We start from the raw sequence: 27,958 nt of genomic DNA, 5'->3' as shown, positions 1-27,958 counted from the left end.
ACTCAGCCAAGTGCAATGGTGCACACTTACAATCCGGCACTCAGCCAAGTGCAACGGTGCACACTTACAATCCGGCACTCAGCCGAGTGCAACGGTGCACACTTACAATCCGGCACTCAGCCGAGTGCAACGGTGCACACTTACAATCCAGCACTCAGCCGAGTGCAACGGTGCACACTTACAATCCGGCACTCAGCCGAGTGCAACGGTGCACACTTACAATCCGGCACTCAGCCAAGCACAATGGTGCACACTTACAATCCGGCACTCAGCCGAGTGTGACGGTGCACACTTATAACCCAGCACTCAGCCAAGTGCAATGGTGCACACTTACAATCCGGCACTCAGCCAAGTGCAACGGTGCACACTTACAATCCGGCACTCAGCCGAGTGCAACGGTGCACACTTACAATCCGGCACTCAGCCAAGCACAATGGTGCACACTTACAATCCGGCACTCAGCCGAGTGTGACGGTGCACACTTATAACCCAGCACTCAGGAGACAAGGCAAGAGGAGAGTGGCAAGTTAAGGCTAGTCTGGTCTACATGGCAACTTTGAAGACAGAGGCACAGAGTGAGTCCCTGCCTTAGAAACAACAGTCACGGCATCAGCTGGCAGCCCTGACTGTCACAAGGATACAGCATGCTACACCACTCCTCAACTGTGCTGCTCATCCCAAAGGAGAAGCAGCAGCTGGTGAAAACCCCAAGAGCCGTCCTGTTTCAACAGTGGTCGCACATGGCCTGGGAGCCCGAGACTGGGGTCGCGACTCACCGTGTAGCAGCAGTGCTCGTGGATGATGACCCGGTTAGAAAACGTCTCGTTGTGCGCCTCGATGTGCAAAGTGCGCTCTCGAGAATTCAGGGAGTTTTTCTGGACAAAATAAACATAATCGACTCCTGCAATCTTTAAGAAGAGACAAGAAGAAAAAGTGTTTACTAACAGCTCTGGGTGAGCATGGGTCCACCCGCCTGTAAAGTGTCCGTCGCCAGTACCTTCTTCAGCAGCCTGGGAGCGTCGATATCCAGCTTGCAGCGCCTCTCAATGACATGAATAGCCCCATCTTCACTCTTGAATTCGCTCACGGTGTCGCTGTCCACAAACATTGGGATCAAAGGACACGTAGGGAACCTCCTCTCATAGGCCTGTGGACAAACGGCAGTGATAGAAAAGAAATGGCAGCCGTCACTGCTGCGCCCTCAGAAAGAAAGCATTTTGTTCACAGCCTGCAGCACACAGATCTTCTGGAAGCGGGGAAAGATCCAAGTTCATGGACTAGAAGCCTTGGCGGAGTGAGGATGGCAATTCTGCCCACATGGGTATGCAAGTCCAACACAGAGCCAAGCCCCAGCAGGCTCTTTTTGTTAAATGAAAGACAACTTTCGAATCTATGTGGAAGGCAAAAGAACCATCACAGCTAACAACAGACGGGGAGGATTTCCTCGGCCCGGCATCAGGGTCATGCAGCGCTGCTGGGAGAGACAGAAGACTAGTGGGCAGACAGACCCAGACACACCAGCTCGCTCCCTCTTCCTTCTGGGTGGGAGGATGAGCCCAGGGCAGCGCATGCTGAGCACCTCAGGGTTGACTGAACTGCGCCTCAGGTTCTGCCTAAACCATTTTTTTTTTTTTTTGGTTTTTCGAGACAGGGTTTCTCTGTAGCTTTGGAGCCTGTCCTGGAACTCCCTTTGTAGACCAGGCTGGCCTCGAACTCACAGAGATCTGCCTGCCTCTGCCTCCCGAGTGCTGGGATTAAAGGTGTGCGCCACCACCGCCCAGCCTGCCTAAACCATTTTTGACAAATGTGGAAATTCTAAGGAAAGAAAAAATTAGGATGCTCTTTTTTTGTTAAATATTTTCCATGATCTAAAACAAAACAAAAATCCTCTCAATAATCAAAATCCAATCAGAACATGAGCAAAAGCTAGGCATTATGTTGTATGCCAGGAATCCCAACATCTAAAAGGTGGAGGCAGGAGGATTATGAGTTCTTGTACAGACTGGGCTAAGCAGTGACAACATCATCTCAAAAACAGGGAAAAGCAGGCGCTAGCAAGGAGGGTAGACACATGCAGACAGCCCCACACAAAAACGGGAAGCAAAGAGATTAGTCACTGGAAGACACAGGCCACCACGTGCCGTACACTGTGTGCCATCAGATGGACACACACAGCACACGCTAATACTAAGAAAGCCGTGGAGAGAAGAACCTCCAGACGCCGCTGGTGGGAATGTAAATTGATGCCACCAATCTGGAGAGCAGACATGTTTCTCAAAACCGAACCCTGAACATGAAGTCACCATATGACCCAGAAGCAGCCCAGTAGGGCCATATACATACAAGCTCAAAGCAGCAACTACCACGTCCTCTAGAAAGCACACACCCACGAAAAGAAATGGCCCTACGGTTGCACACACACTGTCCACAATCTAAACAGCCACACCCACAGGAATCCACTTGAACTGTTTGCTTTGAGCTGAGACTGGGCTCTGGTATATCCCAGGTTGGCCTCAAACTAACTATGTAACTAATGATGACCCTGTACCATTCATGAAAAGATAAACTTACAGCAACGGAAAACCAAAGGTTGGGAGGGGCTTTAGGAAGTGGAGAAGAAGGCGTGGCTGTCAGGGTGCCGCTGCCCGCTGCCCGTGCACATTAAGCGGGACCTGACATTGCTGATGGACTGTAATTCTGTAAGGCATTCCCACGGTGGAAACATGTCTGAAGAGCTCATAGGAGCTCACCATAGTATTATTTTAAATCTTATGAATCAACAATGATCTCAAAACAAAAATTCAGGGAAAGACTTGTATATCACTTATGAACTCTACAAAAGTATCTAAGCACTATATGTCATTGACTCTGCAGCAATCTAGAGTGTAAACAGAAACTATACTTTTGTTTCCCAGCCACCGAGACCCAAATTATCACACAGAAACTATATTAATTAGACACTGTTTGGCCCATTGTTCAGGTGTATCTCTAGCTAGCTCTTACATCTGAAATTAACCCACTTCAGGAACAGGCGGGCGGAAAAAACCCAGTCCAGGGGACCAGGGGACTGAAAATATTTGCAGCTACATCAGAGACTGGAGAACTACGGACACTGCTGGAGGTAATAACCAGGCTCGGGATAGCCCACACTTAACTCTGCCGTCCGCCCTCTATGAAGAAGGTATTACAGATAACACACAAGACTGGCAGGTGCCAAGCCTCTGTAAGATTTAACTAAAAATAGGGAAAGGGAGTTATGGCAATGTCTCTAACCACAACCAACAGCAGATTTCAGGAGAAACATGTGACACTGGTTACGAAAATACATTTGCTGCTTAGACTTTCTGCAACCAAGTGCAGCCCCCAAAGCACCAGCGTGCTGGGAAGCAAAGGCCACTCACCCCGCCAGGCCCACCCACCTGAATGCTGGGGACCTCAGCCCTGAATACAGCAGGATCAACCCCTCTGCCTGGGTTATGGCTACAGCTCGACTCAGTCCTGGCTTTCCTGGATCATGACGTTTGCTCTTTGTGAAACTGCAGGTCATTTCCATCTGAAAGCGTGGTCAGCGGAAGAGCAGGCAGGGAGTGAGCAGCACCCTGCAGAGGGTCCAGGACACCAGCCTGGTGGTGCAGTGGTGTGCAGACACACAGGACAGGCCTTGGTTCACTAGTTCAGGGACCCAGAGAGCTGTTTACAGTCAGCAGTGAGGAATAGCACGTTCTGAAAAGACAGGGAACTGCAAGGTATCCCAAGGGTCTGAGAATGGAGGGGAGCCCGCAATGAGCAGGGACACAAGGACACATAGGTCCTTATCGCTGGTGAAGTCCTCCTTAGGGACAAGGCAGCCTGCTGAGGAACGGTGGGAGGAGGAAGTGCCGATAGCAATGAGTCCCGTGTTCAGAAACCCAGGGAGTCATGTGAGGACGGCTTGGCAGGAAGGGAGCCTGCACGTGGCACTGCGGTGCTTACACGTCTAGCTTCCCATGGGCTCATTCTCTCCTCCACTCAAATGCACCCTGAGCTCCGTGACAGCCAGAATCTCACATGTCACCCAGAATGCACATGTCACTACAAACAGCGTCTAGGAGTTAGTTTACCTGCTCAGATCACTCCGCAGACATACCTCAGGAGGCCCCGACTGAGTGAGCAAGGGGTTTAGGGAAGACCTGCCATGCTCGGCTCCCAGTGATGCTAAAAGCCTTGCTCTAGAAATGGGGCTGGGGCTGGGCAGTGTCAGCGCACACCTCTCATCCCAGCACTAGGGAGGCAGAGGCAGGTGGATCTCTGTGAGTTCAAGGCCAGTCTGATCTACAGAGCGAGTTCCAGGATAGCCAGGGAGACACAGAGAAACCCTGTCTCAAAAAAGTGAAAAAAGAAAGGAAGGGAGGGAGGGAGGGAGGGAGGGAGGGAGGGAGGGAGGGAGGGAGGGAGGAAGGGCTGGGAGCAGGCCTTGCACATTCTATCACTGACACACCAAGAAACTAAGGACATGAGGCTCCAAACTACAGCTCTTCTTTTTTGTTTGTTTTTTGTTTTTCCTTTATTGTTTTTTGAGACAGGGTTTCTCTGTCAAACTACAGCTCTTCTTAAAGAGCAAACTAGGAACCTATCCAGAAACGGCAGAGGGAGGAGGCTCTTTGTCAATATCTAAATAGCCACTTTCAAAACACACTTTTTTTTTTGAGTATGTGGCAGTTGAAACAAGGTCTTTCTTCTATTTTCTTCTATTTTATTTTGATACAGGGTCTTTCTACATGGCAAGACTCATAGAGACCCGCCTGCCTGCCTGTCTCCTGAGTGCTGGGCTCTCAGGTGTGCACCACACGCCTGGCCTTACCACTGCCGTCTTGAAGCTGAGTAGACTCCACACGATGGAGCCTGGAACAAAAACCACACTGAAGCCCTTCCATTCCTAGGTCACCCACCTGTGCAGTCTCATGTGGCAGAGACCCTCCCCCACCTGTGCAGTCTCACGTGGCAGAGACCCTCCCCCACCTGTGCAGTCTCACGTGGCAGAGACCCTCCCCCACCTGTGCAGTCTCACGTGGCAGAGACCCTCCCCCACCTGTGCAGTCTCACGTGGCAGAGACCCTCCCCCACCTGTGCAGTCTCACGTGGCAGAGACCCTCCCCCACCTGTGCAGTCTCACGTGGCAGAGACCCTCCCCCACCTGTGCAGTCTCACGTGGCAGCGACCCTCCCCCACCTGTGCAGTCTCACGTGGCAGAGACCCTCCCTTGTACCGTTAGGTGGCCAACCAGGTGGCACCTAGGCTCTCAGGCTCAGAAGAGGCTAAAAGGTGCAGAGCCTCTCTCTGTGTGCTCATCCGAGCTCCTCCCCCTCAGCTCCTTCCATCCTGACAGATGGCAATACAAGCCACAGGGCAGGGACCAAATCCTGCTTCTCTTTTCATTCCCATGAAAATAAGAACCTCCATGCCTGAAACGAGGTCTCGTTAATAACCAGACTTCTACATTATGGAATAAGAGTTTCCCACACAAGCCAATAGCTCCTGCCTTTGTTTCTCACTCAGCTTGGCCAATGAGTCCCCAACACTGAGCACAGGAAACTGACTTCCGGGAGGGGCTAAGGGAAAGGAGACTGGGAAGGTTGTGTGAAATTGGTCTCTCTGGGGACACCAACATCTAGCATTCAGCAGCAGCTGCAGCCGATGAGGCTCCTAGCTAGCTCTCACCCTAGTGGATAAGTGGCCCCTGAAGACAGACGCAAGCAGGCGTCTTACCTCTATCCGAAGGGAGGCAAGAAGCAACGACGGGATACAATCGTACGTGCAGGACCCAGGCAGTACTCAAAACAACAGTTAAACCCGCCACTACCCATGAGGAAATCAAGAGAAATCTGTTTGGTGGGAAGCATCACCTCAGCTCCCTAACACCCCCTTATATAAAGAGTCTGGATGTTTGTCTGGGGGCTTTACCCCAGCTTCTGGCATAAACTTCCTCCCCTGGAAGTTGCCTCAGTCCAAACTCCACCTCCGAGAAAGCCCACCAAAGGGTGACCCCTCCCCAGGGAAGGTCAAGACCACTCCCACAGGCTATTTAAACTGCCCCCAGAGAATGAAAACATGGTCTCCCCTTCTCTTTCTTCCCCCTCTCCATGTTTTCCTGGGGCCACCCAGGAGTAAGGTCATCTATTAAACATGGATGTCTTTTAATTCGGTCTGATTGGGATTATTTGCCGTCAGCGGAGAGGTTCGTTTAAGAAAAATACTTAACAAAATCCTAATTCTAAAAAATTTTATATTTTTATTTATTTATTTATTTATTAAGGATTTCTGCCTCCTCCCCGCAACCGCCTCCCATTTCCCTCCCCCTCCCCCGATCAAGTCCCCAAAAATTTTATATTTTTTTAAGGGAAAAAACATGGGGCTAGAGAGCTGGCCCAGTGGTTAAGAGCACTGGCTGCTTTTACAGAGGACCTCAGTTTGGGTCCCAGAACCCACAAGGAAGCTCACAACCATCTGTAACTCCAGTTCCAGGGGATCTGGTACCTTCTTCTAATCTCTGCAGGGACTTTACACATGTGGTGCACAGATATATATGTAGGCAAAACACTAAGACACATAAAATAAAACATAAAAATTAAACAAAATTTCAACGTCTTAAAAGACAACAACAGACATGTCTAAAACAGATTGGTGGCTATAGAGGGAAACTGTGTCACACCAAGCCAGCGTGTGCACTGTGCACGTGCTGATACGACTGAGGAGTCAGGAGCCTGCCTGCTAGGTAACACCAGGCACTCAGGAGGCTGAGGCAGGAGGATCACAAGTCCAGGGTGAGCCTGGGCAACTTAGTGAGACCCTAAGGCAAAATTAAACATAAAAAAATGGGTCTGAGGGTACAGTTTAGAGGAAAGTACCTTCACAGTAAACACGAGGCCCTAGATCCTATTTGCCAGCATCTCAAAAACAAAAATCCCAGACACCAGGGCCAGGGCATAGGGCTCCAGCCTGGGCATCGCTTGTCTTTTTTTCTTTTCTTAAGGAAAGAAAGAAAAAAGGGAGGAGAAAGGGAGGGAGGGAGGGAGGGAGGGAGGGAGGGAGGGAGGGAGGGAGGGAGGGAGGGAAGGAGGAAAAGTCACTACCCAGGAGGCCCCTGTCTTTCATGTGACTGGTTAAACGCAGCAATCCCACACAGTACACATGAAAACACACCTGTGCTTGTCAGAATCCCAGCCCCAGCAGGACAGCAGGGCAGAACCTCTCAACGTCTCCATCCACACTCCAGTTCACAGGCTGGACATGGAGGCTGCACAGGAAGCCTCCTACTGCCAAAGCTCCATTCTACCCCAAGGGCCACATAGGAGCCAGGGGGCATCGGCAGGCCACAGAGCTGCCCCTACCAGTCTCCATGGCACACCCAGCACTTAGCAACATGAAAGTCAGGACGGCTGGGAAGAACCACGCTAACACAGATCACTTCTGCAGAGGGAAGAAATTCTCTGAGGCTCCTTTAAAGGAAGACTGGCTTGGGAAAGAGGAAGCTATTGCGACCATTTGCACACTGTGTTTAAAGCAGCAATAATAAAAACACCGGGGCCTTATCAGCTTGCCTGGCCCAGAAGGAGCTGCCTCCTGGGGAATTCTCCCTCCCACCTCCACACCCACTCTTCCCCTCTCACAGGTTTCTGAGGCAGCTCAGGAGGTGGTACAGAGCTTTCAGCCCTTAACCAACTTCTGGATCCGATGCTGACATATGAAAAGCTAGCACTGTGCTAAAGAAAACCACGCTTAGTGAAGGCGGATCGACTTGGAATTAATGAGCTGAGTGCTGCACGGTGCCAGGAAACTTATTTCAAAGAAATTCTGTTTAAAGAACAGCTCCACTCCACCCCAAAAAGAACTGTGTTCACACCCAGTTTGGCTAACAAACCAAGCTAGCTGTTTTCTGGACAACTGAGATGTTCTCGGGCACCTGATATGAACAAAAACTGACTATCAGACAGGTTAACCCTGGGGGGGAGCCCAGTAAGTAAATAATCTACACCGTAACCTACCCAAAGCCACCAACAAAGAAACACTGGACACATTCAAGACTGTGAGGCAGACTGACCAAAGACCCAGTCCCACCTGTCGGGAAAGACAATACAGCGGCAGGCGGCTGGTGGACTCCAGAGAAGACTTTCTGATTCCTGCGCCAAACATGGTTTCCTGAGGGACCACAAATGTTTCAGAAACAGAGCTTGCCTAAGAGGGAGGCTGTGGGTTTGACCCCAGCGCCACTGGGGAGGGTTGAAGGCTTATGGCCACCTAAGTCTAGACAGCTCCCCAGGGAAAACTGCTTTATGTCACACCTCATTCTTCTATAGGCTTGTGTGGTCCCTGACAGAAAGCCACTAGAAAAATGTACCTCTTTCCAGGCTCAGTGGCATTTGGGAGACAGAGGCAGTCTCTGAGAGCAGTCTGTCTAATCTACACAGAGTGCTGGGCCAGCCAGGACTTCACTTCAAGACCCTGTGGAACCTCTAGTGCTAACAAATCAGGTTCCAAGTCACAGGGCTGCCGACTGCTCACACTGAGGTTCACCACGTAGCCCAGGCTAGCCTCAAACTCTTGATTCTCTTGTGACAGACTGCTGAGCCCACGCTCAACACTGTGTTCATACTTAATAATACATTTAAAGAAACTAAAATTCTTAAAAAAACTTGAGCCTCTTTGAAAGGCATAACCTAATTAGTTACGGCACACCTCACTACGCAGCCCAGTCTGAACAGCCGTATTTCCGAGCTCAACTCTACATGGCCGACCTCATAACTATAAAACGCATATGGAGTTGGCTAGGTGACTACAGTGGCCCCTCGCGCCATCATCAGTCCTAGACGAAAACTAAGACATGCATATAAAACCTTGACAGAAACCAAGCCATTACCCCAAACCATTTTCTCTAAAATGAAACCTATGTGAAGTTTAAATATGAGCTTCATCCTAGAGAAACACAGAGGCTATGGTGCTGACAAGCACACCTCCAGGAGATCCAGTTCAGAAAAGTCCTACGTTCAACCTACAAGGCCGCCCGGGAAGGCAGGGGCTTTCCAGGGCACGCCCCCTCTCCAAAGTTTCCACTAAAATGTGAATGTGCTGGGAGTCAGGGGGCTTGGTGGCTCACAGCGCTAACTGGAGGGGGTGCTGGAAGGGGCGCAGGGACAGGATGGAAGGACGGGAACAGGGACAGAGACAGGCAGATCTCTGTGAGTTCGGGGCCAGTCTGGTTCATAACTCGAGGTCCTGGATGCTAGAGCCGTTACACAGAAAAACCCAGTCTGATCTCAAACTTATGGCAATCCTCCTGCTTCAGCCTCCTGAGTGTTGGGATTACAAAGTCACTGTGCCTGTTTTTTTGGGGGGGAAGGGGACAGAATTGCAATGCATCCAAGCCCGACCTCCTGCCCACCCTGCATCCAGGTGACAAGCACCACTCAGATCTGCTTAGGACGGTTGTGTGCAGGAGACTGCTCTGCAGTTTCTGGTTGAACCGAATAAGGACCAGTTAACTCGGCAGTTAAAGCCTTATTTAACAAGGGTGTCTAGATAGATAGTCCATCTTGAACTACTTGCATTCCTGAGAGCTTGTTAGGCAGTTCTAGCAGGGGAGTGCAGCTACGCCCCTGATGGAAGACCAGTCCTCCCGTTTGAGGAAGACTGTCCTCTCCAGCATGCGGCAGTGTAGTAGGAAGGGGACATCAGACTAGCGAGCCACAACAGCCAAACCAACCTTAGCTCGCAACAGGGTAACAGGTGCTGCAGCCGGACCGACCTCACACCCAGAAATATTTCTGGCAAGGGCCAAAGATGGCTCCATAATGAAGAGCATTGACTGCTCTTCAGAGGACCTAGGGTCAGTTCCCAGCTCCAACATGGCAGCTCACAGCCATCAATAACTTCAGTTTCAGAGGGTCTGGCCGCTGGCACCAGGCACCTACATATGTGTGCATGCATTCATGTAGGCGATCACACAGAGGCATAATTTTCCAAAAAGATTTACTTATTATGTATACAGTGCTCTGTCTGCATGTTTTTGCCTGAACACCAGATAAGGGCATCAGATCCCATTATAGCTGGCTGTGGACCATCATGTGGTTGCTGGGAATGGAACTCAGGACCCCTGGAAGAGCAGTCAATGAAATGCTCTTAACCTCTGAGTCATCTCCCCAGCCCCAGCGTATTTTTTTTAATCTAATAAAAAAGAATTCCCAGGTAAGACCACCAAGAAATGTTCGTAACAGTGACAGACTGAAGGGGGCTACTGAATAAAACTGAAAGTATAACCAAGCACGCCTGGCTAACTACATTTTCTGCTTTTCCATCTTAATTAGAAAAACTCAGGTGTGTCCTTATTTATGAGCCCCTTGCTGTCTGAACAGTTCGAGACTGACATGGCAGGCACAGCCTGGAGATGCCACACCTTGTACCTATTTAAGTCCTGAGGTAACTATCCCTGATATTTCTGGCTGGCTTCTCTGGGCTATGATCTCTATCTACTCTCACACAGCTCTGTGGCAGGGGTCCCAGCCCCTTTATTACCGTAAGACAAAACGCTTGAGTCAAGGTGGGATGCACACCATTTATTAAGATATTTGAGCAATATTTCGAGAAGCACTATACTGAGGTTGAGAGGAGAAATGCTTCTATTTCACTTTAAATGACCAGGACAGTTTGAATGGCAGATTGCTGACAGTCAAGTATGCATCAGGCCCAGAGACACACAGCAGAGTGCCTGGGGCGGGGAGTCCGGGTCTGAGCAGACTGGAAGTCATCAGGCTTCAACAGCAAGAACCACACCACACAGGACACTAGTGGGGAAAGCACAGGATCAGGAGAGAGGCTCAATGGAGGCTCCAGGGCTGGGTTCTCAACCTTCCTAACGCTGGGACCCTTCAATACAGTTCCTCATGGTGTAGTGACTCCCTAATCATAAAATTGTTTCGTTGCTACTTCATAACTTAATTTTGTTGTTATGAATCGTAGATCAGCTGGCCTCGAACTCAGAAACCCACATGCCTCGGCCTCCTGAGTGCTGGGATTAAAGGTGAGCTCCGACCACCTCCACGTTTTAAAGTGAGGAACTACAGCAATTTCTTCGGGGATTTGGACCCTGCTCAATTCTCCCCAGGATAGAGAGACACCATTTCAAACCACAAGAGAAGGCTTGGCATCAAGGGACACACACATACACACGTGTGCGCATGCCCACATGAGGGGGACACCCACAGTGTCCTGGGAAAGGTGACTGCTCACGAGCTGCCGATTTATCTTCCTCAGTTCAAAGCACTGCTGACAGATAAGAAAATGCTTGGTGTTTCTGAGCCTGCCCCAGGAAAGGGTCACAGCACAGTATGCAATGACTGCACTAACTTCCGCAGGAAAGGAAGCAGGGGGCCAGCAGAGCTCTGCAGAGCCAGGAGAGCCTTTCAAAGTGTGCTGACAGCTCACAAGCTAAGGCTCTGCTTTGTGGGTCCCTCCCTGGAGTGTTGCATGTTGGACAGGTTTCCCACACGCCAGGCAAACACTTCATTATGGCACTATATCCCCACTCTTTTTCTATTGTTTATTTGGAAACCAGGTCTCCGTAAGTTTCCTACGATAACCTTGAATTTGCAAATCTCCTGCCTCAGTCTCCAGAGTAGCTGATATTTCAGGCTAAAAACACTGGGCCTGGCCAAACTAAGGATTTCACTCGGCTGTTCTCTGAAAATACACCATATAAAAAACCTGTGGTCACCAAATTCACATGGCAATGATCTCCCTATGATCCTAAGTGTAAGATGTAAAACCCATGAGGCTTTATTGGAAACCATTACTTTAAAATGTAATTGGCCAACTGTAAGAAAAGAAACCAGACGTCAACATCAGCATCTTGGTCTCTCCCCTATCAGAAGAAGAAGCCAGACACATTATCCTGTTCATTCGGCACTGAGACCAAAACATTGAAACATTGTCTTCATAGCAGTGAAAGCAGCAAGGACTGCGCTGGACAATGAGCTAGCGCACGTCACTGTTGCTGACGGTGGAGATGACAGAGAGAGCTTTCAGGATACACAGCCCGGGGCTCTGAGTGATGGGGTGCCCTCTAGAATGTGCCCCTAATACAGACCACCCTGAAGCAGGCCTGTTGCTGATGGTACTAACATTTCCCCACACAATGAAGAAACACAATCTGGACTCATGTCAGGAACTAGGCTCTGGGATGGCCTGAATAAGTGTCAACATTAGCCTGGGTTCCCGGAGCCGCATCAAGTCTGCAACTGTTCTCAAGACAAAGCCTTCTGGACAATCTTGCATGACTTGGTACTAGAGACTCGACCCCAGCAGCAGCATTATGGCTCCCGCTGACTCCATGAATTCTACCCCCTCTACTAGCACAGAAGCCACTCAGCGGCCCTCCTCCAAGGCCTGCCACTTGAAGACGAACTGGAAGGTAATGACAGACAAATCACAGCCTGAAACTTCCGAATGCCCTCGACTGGCACATGCTGTGCCACCTAGAAGACAGAAACCCAGGGGGCCATGAAACACTGAGGAAGGAGGGCACTGACTGGCACAGCAGGGCACAGGTAAGCCTGGAGGGATCTGGGGGAAAGAGACCAAGGGAAGAAAAGTGGGGAACGCTCTCTGTTTTTCGAGACAAGATTTCTCTGTGTAGCCCTGGCTGTCCTGGAATTCGCTCTGTAGACCAGGCTGGCCTGGAACTTAAGAGATCCACCTCGCCCTCCCCAGTGCTGAGATTAAAGGTGTGCGCCACCAATGCCCAGCTCAAGTTTCCCAAAGCAAGACTGCAGACTGGCCCCTGGACAACTGAATGCTGCCCAACATCTAAAGGGCTGGAGGAGGGCTCAGGCTGTGTGCACAAAGGGCTCACTCTGGTCTGCAGCACACCGTCAGCCCACAGCAGGCTGGGGCAGCCCCTCAGAGGGCAGTTTCAAACCTTACATGTGTGCGCAGCCTGGGCAGTAACGTGGCGCGGCAGCATGCTCCCATGCTGCCTCATAATCCCGGACCTTTTCTCTTCGCTTTGCAAAAGCTGGTTCAGCAGCAGGCTCCCTGTCAGCCACACAAGAGGCCAGGCTGGTCTCTAGGCCAAGACAGATGGCCTCTCAGACAGCCTGTGGCGATGGCTCTGCTGCCCACTGCACACCTGCGAACCAGCACAGAGCAATGAGCTGTGTCACCTCTCCAGAAGGTGGTTTATTGGGTGCACGGAACCACTTCCCACCCCCCTACGACACACAGTCCTCCTTGGCCTTACTGCTACAGAACTGATATTCTCTAAGTTTCTTCAAGTTCGAAGCGTTTGAGCCATGCGTGCTGGCTCGCACCTGTAACCCCAGCATTCTGGAAGCTGAAGCAGGAAGGCCACAAGGTTGAAGCCAGCCTGGGCTACATGCTCTTGAGAGGCCAACTTCCTGGTACAGCAACCTCAGAGGGCCACAGCAGCCAGTGCTGCACCAAAGGGAGAGAAGGGTCATCACACTGGCCGACATGGGTTCCTGAGAGTAAAGCAACACCTCTGTGCCCGGGGCATGTTCCTGCTGATGGGAGTCTTAGAGTGTGCCCAGACTGGTTTCAGACGCTCCATCTTTACATGCCATGAGCTGAGATTACAGGTGCATGTCACCCTTACTCCCAGATAACAACCCCTTGTAGATAGACTAGTCCTTCGATCCCGCGTGCTGAGCGGTTGTTTTATTATGATGTCGTTTAAATGGGTACCGTGTACCAGAAGACCAGTGTACCAGCACCTGCGCTCCCAGTCACTCAAGGAGACTGGGGTGGGAGGATGGCTTCAGCCAGGAGTTTGAGTCAAGCTGGCCAACAGAGCCAGAGGCGGCATCAAAAACAATCACACAAGGAAACTGGGGGGCAGGGGCACCTTACACAAGGACAAACTTGAAGTAGCAGCACTCATTCAGCTGAACATGATAACTGGGACACAGACCCATGCAGGCCCAGCTGCTCCTTGATAGAAGACACTCTCCCTGGCTCTCTCTGCTCAGCAGGCTGCGGACTACTACTCCCTCCCCTTCCCTCTGTCTAAACCCTCACTCCTGCAGCTCAGGCCCACAAAGTAGCCTGCACTGTACTGGCTCTAACACAGCAGCAGCATGCTAACCCACCCTGTGTTAGCGCTTGGCTATGGCAAGAGCATTATCTGCTGCTCATAGAAAATTCAATGAAGCAACTGCTGCTGCCTGACGGCACCTGCCACACGTGGAAAGCGGAAGATCTCTGTGTGTTGATGCACACTCCTCGATTATCAAAGTAAAAGCCCAGCACTAGCCAGTCCCCATTAGAGACCACAAGGCCACTGGGGCTGGGGGCAGCTCAGTTGGGATGTTACTCTCCTAGCTTCCGAGCCTGTAGGAAGCCCTGGCCTCAGTCCAGAGCCTCGTACACCAGGTGCGTGGCACATGCCTATAATTTTATAATTTTAGTATTGAGAGGAGGCAGGAAGTTCAATGGGAATCTAAAGGTCATTCTCTCCTATGCTGAGATGGAGGTCAGCATGGGTGAGAGAGCCTGTGTCAAAAAAGAAGATGAAATGCAACAAACAGAACAAACCAATATAAATGCACCTCCAACAGTTCCGCAGTCCTTCAGGTCAAGTTCCAGCCCATTCACTTGGCAGAGCTGCTTGACTTTTCACAGTGTAAAAGATAATCCGTGGCCTTCAGAAAAGCATTTGCTGTTCCAGGGAATTGCAGCTGTCAGCTTTAAAAATGTCATGTGTTTGCCCACATAAAAGAACAGTGAGCTATGGAAATATTATCTGGTGTCATGAACCAGAATCAAAGCCGTGTAGTCAGTCAGCAGGCCAGGGACAGGGCTGGCGGAAGTGAGGCAAAGTTCCTACAGACATTGCTATCCATCCACTCTGCTGATCGCAGAGCCTGCTGGGCTCAGGCTTAAGTCTCAAAGACAGGAAGTCGCCAACCCTCGAGGGGCAGGGCCACCTGTGGAAAGCCACTGTTTGGTCACTGTGGTCCCCAGTTCTCCTTATGGAGGACAGCTGTCATCGACTTCCACAGCACGCTAGGGGTCTGGCTGAACGGGGAAGCAGTACCACAGGGAAAAGGCCCTGGGTATGAGTCTCCACTACAAAAAGATGAGCTGAGATATGATCACACCTGCCCTTGGAATGACTGACCGAGGTCTGAGTCCACCCGAGGTGAAGCCCGGGCTGGGGCTGGGCTTGCTTGCACACTATAACACCAGAGCTCAAGAAACCACGGCAGGAGAATCATGAACTTGAGGTCAGAATGGGTTGCAGAGAAAGACCCTGTCTTCAAACAAACAACACACCTGGGGAGGAATGCAATTATTACTATTTTTTGGTTATTATTACAGTAAAAGTTGTCTTTAAAATGTACAATGTGGGCTGGAGAGATGTTCATGGGCAAGAACACTTGCTGTCTTGTAGAGGACCTGGTTTGGTTCCCAGCACCCACACAGTGGCTCACAAGAGCCACAACTCCATTTCAAGGGATCTGACACTCTAGGACTCTGCAGGCACCAGGCACACACTTGGTACACATACATACATGTAGATGAACACTCATACACATAAAATAACAATAAATCTAACAAAACCAAAAAGAACAGTGTCAGGGCTAGCGAGATGACTCAGAGGGTAAAGGACGTGAACGTGGTGATGCTCCCTGGGACCTCGCGGTGTAAGGAAGAAATAAACTCCGGACAGTTGTCTTCTCGCTTCCACACAGAGACACGCTGAATTTTTTAAAATGTTTAAAATGTACATTATACTTCACAGCCAAAAGAAAGAAGCAACCAAAATGTTCATCAATGAATAAATGGATTTGTATATACACAATGGATTATATTATCCAGTCTTGAATGAAATTAAGCTGGGTGGTGGTGGTGCACGCCTTTAATCCCAATACTAGTAGAAGTAGAGGCAGGCGGATCTCTGTGAGTTCAAGGCCAGCCTGGTCTACAGAGCTAGTTCCATGACAGGCTCCAAAGCTACAGAGAAACCCTGTCTGGAAAAATCAGAAAGAAAGGGAGGGAGGGAGGCAGGGACCGTGTTCTAAACAATGCTGTTAACCAGTGAAAACGCAGGTGGCGGGGTCTGGACGCAATGCTGCAGCATCCCATTATTCTCTTATCAACTTACTTCTGAATATATGCACCTGCAACTTTTAGCTCTGGCCTTGGCTTTAATATATCACAGGCAAGAAGAGAAACGCGCATTTTGTGGTTGGCATCACAGAATAACAGCTACCGAGGAAACAGAGTCACTAATAACTTCTCAGATTCAGATCTTTTCATAAAGATCAGATTACCACTCACTGAGTCAAGAATGTTACTTAAAACAAACCTTGTGCCCAGCAGGACACAGAGAAGCAGTGTGCTGTGTGGCGAGCATGCTCCTCAAGCAGCGACAGAAACCACCAATCTCAGCCTGAACACAAACTTCGATCTGCATCCTTCTCTTGGGACATGACCCAAGTGTAAATCACAAACACATCTGACCAAAAGATGCTCCAAGGTGACCCCTGTCACAACTTTCAGGACCAAGGCCTGGATGCAGCTTAGTGCAGTTCAATTTCCCAAGAAAAAGATAAAGTCGCCTGTTCCGTCGAGACACCAGCACCCTTCCCAGGACTCACTCGTTCTTAAGTTCTTAAGACAAGGCTGTTTAGTACATTCCAGGATAAAGAGCAAGACGACCTTAGTAACTGTCCAAACCCCTAGATGCAAACAGGGCAGCATACATCTGTGAAAGACAGATAGACAGACAAAAAGCAGCTTTTTCCCTTCCTTTCCTCCCCTCCTCCAAGCAAGCTCTCACTATGTTGCCCAGGCTGGTCTCAAATTCTAGCCTCAAGAGATCCTACTTGGTATCCCTGCATCCTGCATCAGCAGGACATCACCAGCATCCTGCATCAGCTTCCTCAGCAGCTGGGACTTCCAGGAACTGCATACAATTTCCCTTAAATGAAGACTGCCACCCCAGGCTCCAAGCAGCCCTTTCCAAGGGGGACAGGCAGTATCTGCCATGTTACATTTACCACAGCACCACAGAAACACACAAGAAGTCCAGGCCGATTGTAACAGCAGCCAGCCCACTCTAACCTGGCTCTCTATTCAAGAGTCAGATCCAGGAAGGGCTGGAAGGAAAGAAGTGTAGAAAACGGCAGAGCCCAAGTGACCAGCACAAGCGGACACCTGGTCACACCCACCTCCCACAGACCAGCCTTTCCCCAAGAGCTTCCAGAATACACTGCATGGAAACTGTGCCAATAAAGCCATGGCACTGAGCACACGCGTGCACCCAAGTCACTGGGTCAGAAAGAAACTATAAATAGGACGGCCCAGTTTACCCTGAAGACCGGGCGCCTGGCGTGCACCTCCATAGCACCTGCATGCAGCAAGGGAATGAACAGGAACGGTGATTTTACTGCACGTTTTAACCCCCCCCCATCTTTGGAGGATGGAAAACATGTTTAAATGTTAAATGACTGGATTCAGACTGGGCCCCCTTTGCCTCCTTGGTTAAGACCCAGTTTCTCTAGCAAATCAGAGGCAGAATGAAAGCAAGGTGGAAAGGAGCTGTGAACAGGGAACATATAGGGACCGAGAGACAGGCACCCAAATGCAAACCATTCTACTGGAAACAGGAGGCAAGTAAGCCAGTGATTCTCAACCTTCCTAGGGCTACGACCCTTTAATATGGTTCTTTATGTTGTGGTGGCCCCCAATCATAAAATTACTCCATTGCTACTTCATAACTGTTATTTTGCTATTATGAATCATAATGTAAATATCTGATATGAAGGATAGCTGATAGAGACCCCAAAGGGGTTGAGACCCATTGAAGTAAGCCCTAAACCTTTTCTTTTTAGGTAACTAAAAAGGAGGTAGAACCTGTGGCCAAGAAAAGACGGGTACTGACTGAAGAGGAGATGGAACCCGTGATACTGAGGAAGGAAGGCTACTGACTGCAGTGATAAGACATGGTCTATTTAAAGCTGGAGAAACACTTACTAATACACAAGCAATCTGATTTTGAATACAAAGAGAACAGTAGAAAATCACTGAAGATGACACTTAGGAACTGGGTGATGGGTACATGGCAGCCTACGATTCTCTTTATTTGTGTATTCCTGACAGTTCCCATAATGCAATGTTTGGCAGGTTTTTTGTTTTGTTTCATTGTTGTTGTTGTCAGAGTTAAATCTGATCCTGTCTCGTTTCTCTACAAAAACACTAGCACCCACAATGTGCCCCCCACGGTAAACATGACTTGGAGTGTAAAGGGGTGGGGTCAAGGCGGGGAAGGCCTAGCCCCCCAAATGCAAACTAGTAACAGCAACCTCACCAGAGAGCACAGTACACCCTCCAAACAACCCACTGGGACCCTCGACGCCACCAGAGGGAAGGGCCTGTTCTCCAGAACTGGGCTGCACGGGTGATTTAAGGCGGTCCCCTCTGGAGCAATGTGCTCATTTGTGAGAGTAGAAATTAACTCTAGCTAGGCATGGGGATGCAGCCCTATAATCTCAGCTCCTCTGGAGATGGAGGCAGGGAGATCGAGAGTCTAAATCCACAGAAAAAGGAGAGAGGAACTCGCTGCACCAGGCCATCTGAAGGTCAAACAGCAGCCAGCTGCAGTATGGGGTCTAATTACCACAAAACTGGAAACTGGATCAGAAACAGAAAAAGACCCAAGGATGAAACCTAAAGTGAAGGGAAGAAAATGCAGCTCAAGAAGACAAAAGGGGACCGGAGAGGTGGTTCAGCAGTTAAGAGCACTGGCTGTTCTTGCAGAGAATCCAAGTTCAATTCCCATCACCACATGGCAGCTCACAACCATCTGAACTCCAGATCTGAGTGGATCTGATGCCCTCTTCTGCCATATGAGTATACCAAGCACACACATCTGCACCTACATCTATGCAGGCAAACACACACATTAAAAACAAATGTAAGAAACAATAAAATAAAACGTTGGATGATAACATTGCACACTCAACACTGCAACTGATCTGCAGACCCCAGCAGGCAGCCCACGCTACTCACCTTCAGGGAGCAGAGCCACCTCCTCAGGACGCACTCTAGCTTTAGATTCTGCCCAGCAGCCCCAGAGTCCACAGGGACTAATAGGAAACATGGGCTCCCCCTTGTCTTGTTTACATATGGCTGGAATAACAAAGCTTAAATATAAATGCCATTTGATCTAGAAGATTCACTGAAGAGAGGCTCATTTTTGTCTGGTATGCGGAGGTAGGTGAAGGGGTAACAGAAAAAGGCCGAGGAGGTGTGGCTGTCCATCACTGGCTATTCACAAATTAGTTGGGGCCGGCAGAATTTGCATGGAGACTTGTGCCAACCTTTCTCCTCCTTTCAGCTGTTTTAGAGAGAGGCTGTGAGATGGGAAGAAACAGAGGAGGGCAGCCGTGGATGTGTCTGGTGGACTATATGATCAACAACCACCCTGCAAGGGAGGCTTCTTATTCTTCAACTGCACTCCTGTGGGTACCAATGGCTCTGCATCTCAAACGATAAAGAAGCACAGCACTTCATCGTCACAGAGGGGCCTTCTTTAGGGACACCCTGGACAACCTAAGGACCAGGACACTGTGCCTCTCTCATGGAGAAAACAAACGCCTATGAGAATAGGTCACAGTTGCAGTTCAGATCTGAGTTCCCACCAAATCCAGACAGAGCCCGTCCTCAGGGTACAGGGGAACAAGCAGAAATCTGCTACTCAGGCCCCACATGCCTGTGCTTTCAGACAAGGGAAATATTGGCGACACCCCTCTCTGAGGAACACTCAGCAGCTTTGCAAAGCAAATGCAATCACAAGCCAAGCGCCTAATGCTGACATAACACTAAGAACAAGTCGGAAGTGTGGGTGAGACTCGGCAGGCAGTGCGGCACGTGCCCAGGGTGCGTGCGGCCTGGGTTCATCCCTCAGCAGCAAACGGGAGAAAAAAGAATCCGGGGGAAGGAAAGGGAAGGGAACAGGAGGCATGCCTTGAGAGGCTTCAGGGAAGCAGGGCAGGACACGCTGAACAAGATCTGAAGAGACAGATGGGGAAGGCAAACACGTGAGGCAAGGGAATATAAAAAGACATAGAGGGGCAGAGGCACCAGGCTCACAGACCATGCCAGAACAGACTGATTTTAAAGGGCCGGACACAGGCAGGCAGGGCCCTGAAGGAGCAGCAGGCAGCGGGAAATCGCCTCTTGAACCCACAGTGGTGGGGTCCACAGGAGCCCTGAAGGGCTCAACCGCTGAGGAGGTAAATGAACGAATAACTGGGTCACTGCTACTTAAGGGACAAAGGCTCAGGCTGGACAGGTGCTGGGACTGAGAGGCAGAGGGGATCAACTGTGTGACCCAAAGGCACTATCTTCAGCGTGTCTGCGCTCAGTGGCAAGCAGTCCTACCAGGGACAGAGAAGCTGGAGTGTGGACAGGAGGGAAACGGGGAGGGAGGCTGGGGCAGGAGCAGGACTGGACATGTGTGAGTGCGGGGTGGGCAGAAGCCATCAGAGCCCTTCCATTACACATCTCAGCTGTCCACGGGGACAGCTGTCCTTGACAGAAACAGACCAGGCTCTCACACCCTGGCCCTCAGAGTTCCCCTCTCACATATCCAGTCAGCAGGGCCTCACACCCTGACCCTCAGAGTTCCCCTCTCACATATCCAGTCAGCAGGGCCTCACACCCTGGCCCTCAGAGTTCCCCTCTTCCATATCCAGTCAGCAGGGCCTCACACCCTGGCCCTCAGAGTTCCCCTCTTCCAGCCGTCCAGCCAGCGGGTCTTTAACACAGTTCAGGAAGTACCTAAATCTCTGAGTCAGGGTCTCACTCTGCACCCAGTCCAGGCTGAATTTGAGATTCTCTTCACACATTGCTATACCTGGCCGAGCTTTAAAACCTGTGCTTTGTCCTAAAATTTCTAAGCAAAACATTGCCGCCCCTGCCTCCCCACACCCACACCCCTGCAGAATGTCAACCTTTGCCTGGTCCTGACCCCTGATCTGTGGAGCACACAGGTCCTCCCAGGAGACTATTAACCCTTTGTGCAGGCAAGGGAGCCAAGCAAGAACAAAGCCAGTCCAGGAAATGTGTCTGGCTTGAGCCCTAAGGATGTGGACATCATCAAGGAGCAGAGCCGTCACTAAATGCGCTGGGATGCGCACTATCAGGGGCGTGGGTGCTGAAAAGAGCGCTGAACTCGACTCTCATCTCTCCCCCACTAACTGCCCTCAGCCCCGCAGTAGGAAGCTGGCCCTTTCTCTGCAGCCATTTCTAGGCTAAGGGCTGACTAAAACACCTCAGAATGTCAAGACCTTCACTTCAGCTCTGTTTGTTGTTGACGCTCAAGCCAGCAGTGAATTTTCATTAACTCTATAGAGATGCAGTTAAAAAGTGTGACTCCTGTCTCACTAGGCGATGCTCCCTCAGTCACAAACGCGGGCTTCACAGGAACAAAGCTCTAACTGGTGTAGTTCCTTACTCCCAGCCTTCGCCTGGGAGACCACAACACACCTGGGTAGCGCTCCCCTCCCCCTTGAGCTACAGTGGGACAGTACTGAAAACGCTGGGCATGGGGCACACACCTTTAGTCCCAGCACTTGGGTGGAAGAGGCAGGCAGATCTTTGCGTAAGGCAGGCAGCCTGGTCTATAGAGTGAGTTCCAGGACAGCCAGCGCTGTCTCGAAAAACCAATTAATGATATTAATAATAGTAATAAACAAATAAAGCACAGCAAATGCTGAGGCTCTTATGCTCCAAGTCGCAGCAGGAAAGGGAGAGTGGCATTGTGTAAGACTGGATAACAGAGGATCCCAGTTCTGGAAGGAGGAAGGAAATATATTTTATTTTCACACCTAAGAAAAAAATTAACCCCAGAGGAAGTTAGCCACTGCCAAAAACATAAGCAGTTTACAATCGGCTTGACTTTAAAACTGGGGTGGCTACCAACTTGAGTTTATGCAAAAGTCATGCATAGAATTTGCAAAGCAAACTTCCTAATTTTGAAAGCAATAAAGGAAATCAGGAAGTCTGGACACTGAGCAACCCACACACCTTTTTATGAAATCCAGGGCTAGAAGAGGCTAACCTCTGCCTCTGACCACAGACTCACACCGAGATTTTCGAAAAAACAAACTCTTTCTTTACATTTATTAGGAGAAGGGCAGTATGCTGCCAGAGCGCGGGTGTGGAGGTCAGAAGACAACTCACACCAGGTCTCTCTTTCTGCCACTTGGGTCATATCACTGAACTAGGCAGCAAGTGCCTCCCCAGCGCTCCCTGGAGCCAGCTTAACAGCCCACATCAAGTTTTTTCACACACCAAGTTTTGGCCAACATAACCTGCCAGCTCCATCCTGGTGCCTCCCCACACAGGTGCTCCCCGACTTCAGCAGCCTTGCGGACTGAACAAAGTCAAGTGACTTCCCACTGAACACCACAGCCTCTGTCCAGTCCCTCTCTCCCGCATGTGAAGAAGGAAACGAGACACAAACTGGCCACTGCAACAAGAAAGCCAGTTCAGCAGGCCACAAGGGAGGGAAAGGAGTAGGCAGAGTCAGTGGCGGGTGGAGCTAGGTGGTCCCACAGGGAGAAGTTCCAGCGACAGCCAACTGCTGCCAAGAGCCACCCTCCAGCACCAGGCTCCAGCCTGTCCCAGCAGGAATTCCTGAACTTCTGTATGATTCCTACCACATGCATGCATCCTCTAACAAAACTCCCTTCAAGTCCGGGGGGTGGGTGGGGGTGGGGGGGTTGCATGCAAACAGAAGAAAGGGGGGAGGGGGGGCAAGAGGCCAAGCCAGCATGTAAACAGAAGAGTGTCTTTCTCTCTAATCATTCACGTAAAATATTTAGGGGAAATACAAAACTATTTTTAGGATACAAAGCTCCCACACATAACAACAAGCAAGGCCCACACCTGACAAAGCTGTACAAGGAGCCGTCTGTGGTCAAGGATGCAAATGTCCTACCCCGACAGGCGTGGGCGGAGACTACTGTTAAAACTCATCAACTGCACAGCTACTGAGGCCCTTTCGCTGTGCACAGGTAATACTTCAATCGGGAAAAGAGCAAGCAATGTTCCCTTGAGAGGATGTTAGTTTTTCTTTTGCATTTCAAGGCTATTGATCTAACTGATCTCAGAGCACACTGCAGAGGAGAAGCTCCAAGAACAGGAACTCCTGAGCATTTCCACATACAGAGCAGAAACAGGTAACAGTCACCCAGGGGTAGGAAGGAGGGCAGCAGCCAGGAATATCAGTGCACAGTTAGAGTTCCCAGCACTTGGAAGCCTGAGGCAGCAAGATCATAAGTTTCAGGCCAACCTGGGATACTCATTCTGACAGGAAGGGGCACAGGGCCCCAACTGGAGCAGAGTTCATCCCCTACTGGGTGGTGCATGCTCTGAGCTTGGTGCCAAAGGCACAGGTACACCTCGTGTGTGATTTCCACGGTAGGTGCACTCTCCTGAGTATGCCATGTATGGCCATATGGGGCTCACATCTTAACTGTGACATGAACGCTCTGCGGTCATTTACAAGAGACTGAAAGCAGGGCTCGGCCTCTTAACCTAGTGAATGTTGTCAGCCCAGCTCAGATAGATGACAAATAAACACTTTAGCTACCTCATTGTGGAACTGGGTTTGGATCATGGACTTATTTGGTGGAAAAACTTAGGTAGCAGCGCTGCTTACTAACACATAGGGAAAACTTCATCACACAGTACTCAATCCTGAGACCGCCAGAGGTGACTTCCCTCAGGACCAGAGTTCTCACCCAAACAAGCATCACATGGAAGAAACCATGCTCCCTGTCTGCAGCTACTTGAACAAAGAAAAACCAGCAAAATCCACAGGAAGTGCTGGGTCAGGATCCCACTTCTGTGTTCTCCAAGGGAGAACGAGGAAAGCTCTCAGCCATCACCCCAGAAACATTGCAACAGCACAAACGCATAGATCTGCAGCTTCAGAGGCTTGTATTTTAAAAACCATAGAAAAATCTGGGCACAAGTCACAAACACAGAAACAGCAGAGCAAAGGAAACAATGATAACAAAGAAGAGATTTGCAGATCATCCACATTTAATCTTAAAAAGAAGCCAGAGTAAACTGAAACGTGGGGTACTTACAGCCATAATTAACTCAAAGGGGTGCTTATACACCCTCACTGGGGACTGGTATTTCTGCACCATGGTTGTAATTCAATAGCAATCTTCTTACTCCTGAAAAACAAAAATATGTGTAATAAATATCTACATTACAGAAAGTAAGAGAGTCGGAACTTGCGTATCACGCCACATCCTAAAGAGACCACCACAGGTTATAATCCCAAGAACACACTACAAAGACTAAAGTCGGTATGCCGAAACAGTCTGACGGGGCGGGATGGGGCCACCCTGGTCTGAGGGGGGCCTTCTGTCCCCCGCATCTAGTCCTCCACACCAATGAAATCCTAGGATTCAAGGATTCGATTATTTAACTATGTTCTCTTGAACAACTTCTACAAGGACCCAAACAAACATAGTAACACATTAAGACATAAGCTTTGGGGATGACACAAAAAGTGGGGTGTGGGGGAAGCAGCTGACACGGGCCTGGGGGGGGGTGACACCAGACACTGGGCAGGACCACTGTTTCTCAAATTTTGGAATACTTAAGAACTGGTTTTAAAGGGAACTTCTGTTGCTTCCTGTTTCCTAACTCTATGATCCAATTTCATAGTCTCTCTTCAAACAGCAAGGAAGCTGCCCAGCTTCAGCTGAAGGGGCTCCAAAAACCTCAGTCCTCCTAAAGCCTTGGCCCTGCAAAGGTAATCAATTACAGGCTCCAGCCTGAGGTCAAGGAACCCTCCTTTGCATACAAAATCACTCCAGGGCTTGGCAAGGGTGACTTTCTCAGTAAACACCCTTGTGTTCAGAGTCAGCTGGAGCATTTTGCTCACCTACTTAAAAGAGAGGGAGAAAAGAAAAAGAAAGAAAAACCCAGAGAGACCGCCAGTCCTGCTAAGGTTCAATCAGTAAAGATGCTATTTTATCTAAACACGGTGTAAAGACCTTCAAAAGTTCAAAACCGAGCATCTAACTATCCCAACTTCCAGCTGTTAAAAAAAAAAAAACAACAACAAGCCTACGCTAATATATTTCAGAGAATTGCAATCGGTATAGCTGCACTTCTACAATGTTTACACGCTTTAAACAGGTCTGGAACTTTCTCTACTCCGGGTTTGCTTGGCACAGCACTAGGAAGAAGCAAGCAGGTTAAGCTGGAAAACCACCCTTCCAACAGTTGGAAAACTACAAAGGCTAGTAACTCTGGGTGACCTCAAGCATGCCCGATTCGCCTTTCCTGATTCCATCTCTGTGAGATGATCTTACACTCCCGGCTTTCAAACCATAAGGCCGTGAGCCAAACTCCTCGGTTCTCCTCCAAACTCAAGCCTTCATTAATCTTGATTCAGGCGCTGACGCGTCCTGGAGCGCGGAGACCGCGTTCCACTCACTCTCGTAAACCTTACGATGCTGTCGCTCGCTGGGGAATCTAATCATCGTTTACATTTTTTTAATTGAGAAAATTAGTTTTCGGGTTATCTCCCAAATAAAAGGAGGATGATTACCAGGTGCTGACGGTTAGGGGAGAGGATGCAAGCACTGCATGATGCCTGTATTAAGAAACTCTTACCCAAAGTGACTACACTGAAGGACCAGCTTGCTCGCCAGCTCCCTGAATTCGGGCAGGTTCTCGGTTTGGGGAGCCTGGTCCAGATCCGCTCCCCACGCGGGCATCCGGAGTTGACCACCGCCAAATGGCACGGGAGGCCCGGGCTGCCTCTATTGCATGATGATTGGTGTTTGAAAATCAGCCCAGGGTCGGCCCCGGGGGAGCGCCTCCCAGCAGGCCGGGGCTGGACGGAGGAGGGGGCGGGCCAGATCGGGGCGGCAGCGGCTGAAGACCCGGCCGGCTCTGCCGTCCCGGAGAGGGCGAGCGCCCGCGGCCACCTCGGCAAAGGGATCCGGACGGGGGCGGGAACCCGGCCGCGCTCCTAGGTCTCCACGACGATGCGCGCTTACCTCTTGTCAAAAGGACCGGGTCGGGGAAGCGGGGCGGCGGGATGCGTTCATGCCGGCGGCTCCGCGGGGAGAGAGCCGTGCCACAGGCTCGGCTGCCGCCGCTAGACCGCCGGTTCCGGGGACGGGGGCCGGGGCGGGAGCGCCGAGGGGCGCGGCGAGGGCTCGAGTGGTTGTTACGGGTGACGGGGAGGGAGGGGCGAACCCCGGAAGGAATGCGCGTGCGCACACCAGGCCGAGGGGCGGAGGAGGGAGCGGGAGGCCGTTGCTAGGGAGGGGGTGGGGGGGAGGGGACCGCCCGGCTGGTGCCGAACTGCGCCGGCGCGAGTGCCCGAGCGGCGCGTGCGTAGGAGGAGCTCAGGAAGTCATCTGCCCAGAGGCGAAGCGAGCCCCAGAGGCTCCTCCTCCTTGCGTCACGGGGAGGGGAGGGGCGATAGCGATGGGCGGGGCTTCGCAATTGTCAGCCGCGAACCGCGTGGAAAATTCGAATGCGAACCCAGACTGGAGTGCTTCCGCGGAGCTGGAACTTGGACCTCTGAGGGTCGTCAGCTCAGCCGGTTCTCCATCTTGGCTGCTGTGCTCCTGCTCCGTGTGGAGCTTCCCTCATGTTGCTTCCTTTTTTCAGAATCCTCCTACACCCCTATGGTACCCTGACCGCATTCTGGTCTAGTAATGGAGACGGGAGCAAAACCGGGCGGAGAAGATCTGGGTGGAACCCAAGCACCCTTGTCAACCCATCCAGATGGCTGGGAAGTGTCGGGCTGTGGGATGGATGGAGCTAAGGTGAGGGCCCTCGGTGGGGTGCTCGGTGTGTCTTACTTTCCAGCATCGCCAACTTTAAAACTTGAGAACGACACACAGGAAAGTTTAGGGGTCCTGGGGAGGGACACGGGACTACAAGCGGACTCCTGGCACGTCCACCCACACTACGAAGCTGGTTTTAGAAGCAACACACAATTTCTCCATCAATGTCTGTGTTGTTCCGTTCACATTCGTCACCCCGGGCGGTTGTCTTTGCATAGAGGAGTTTGGGAATTTCCTTCAGGGCCTGTTTACCCACCACACAGGCCTGTCATTCATTGCTGGATCACACTGTTTTCCAACTCAAACCATCATTTTCCAGTTTTGCTACCCACGTTACTCAGACCGGATGGTGACGTGTCCCTCATGTAGGGATCATTCCCCTTACTTTGGAAGAGACAGGTTGGTAAAATGAGCCCCTTGGGAGGAGTGAATGGCCAGCACCTATTGAGATGGCTTTGTCCAGAGCCCACCGTTCTGACTAGTTAGTCTACAGATACACCCACAAATTTACAGGAAATGGAGGATAGAGGGTGGGGCTAAATGACACCGTGGGGAACAATCTGAAAAGCACAGACCTTAGGGATACAAACAAACGTTCTTTATCAAATAATCTCTAAAGAAAGATGAGGGCAAGTCTAATTGACAGATTAAGAGGAATTGGGAAATTCACTTATCCAGACAATTTATGCTCTTAACTGCACTGACTGCTATTCCAGAGGACATGGATTTGATTCTCAGTACCTACTTGGCTGCTCATAACCATCTATAGCTCCAGTCTCCAGGGTCCTGAAGCCTCTTCTGCCCTCCTCTGGCTCTGCAAGCCTGTGGTGCACAAGCAAACCTGCAGGCGAAAACATCCGTGTACCTAAAAAGAAATTAAAATAATTTTTAAAAATTAAGAGAGAAATATGCCTTCAGGGGTACATGCTGAGATATTTTTACCTGAAATGATTTAACATCTAGAATTAACTATAAAACAATCCAGGGGAAGAGAGGGAGGAATAAGAGCATTAATAAAATAAGATTGGTCCTCAGTGGGCGTGGTGGTACATGTTTTTAATCTC

General features: G+C 50.3%; 1 protein-coding gene across 4 annotated transcripts in view; it reads right to left on the bottom strand.

Moving 5' to 3' along the window:
* Positions 1-26,261, bottom strand: part of Sec14l1 (SEC14 like lipid binding 1) — a 43,330-nt gene extending 17,069 nt beyond the window's left edge. For 2 of the 4 annotated variants that reach the window (XM_075990204.1, XM_075990202.1), the window contains exons 1-4: positions 26,094-26,261; positions 24,156-24,248; positions 998-1,147; positions 777-908 (exon numbers count right to left, since the gene is read on the bottom strand). In XM_075990204.1, the coding sequence (XP_075846319.1) occupies positions 777-908; positions 998-1,147; positions 24,156-24,218 (345 nt within the window). In that variant the 5' untranslated portion in view covers positions 24,219-24,248; positions 26,094-26,261. Of the gene's footprint in view, positions 1-776; positions 909-997; positions 1,148-7,179; positions 7,548-24,155; positions 24,249-25,704; positions 25,854-26,093 lie in introns of those variants that run through there. The other 2 variants (XM_075990203.1, XM_075990206.1) reach the window with 2 other exon arrangements.
* Positions 26,262-27,958: the final 1,697 nt, after the last annotated feature.

Source organism: Microtus pennsylvanicus, chromosome 11 (assembly GCF_037038515.1).
Source record: "Microtus pennsylvanicus isolate mMicPen1 chromosome 11, mMicPen1.hap1, whole genome shotgun sequence".
Taxonomy (NCBI): domain Eukaryota; kingdom Metazoa; phylum Chordata; class Mammalia; order Rodentia; family Cricetidae; genus Microtus; species Microtus pennsylvanicus.
Note: the sequence above shows the minus strand (reverse complement) of the source record. Positions and strands in the feature narration are given on the sequence as shown.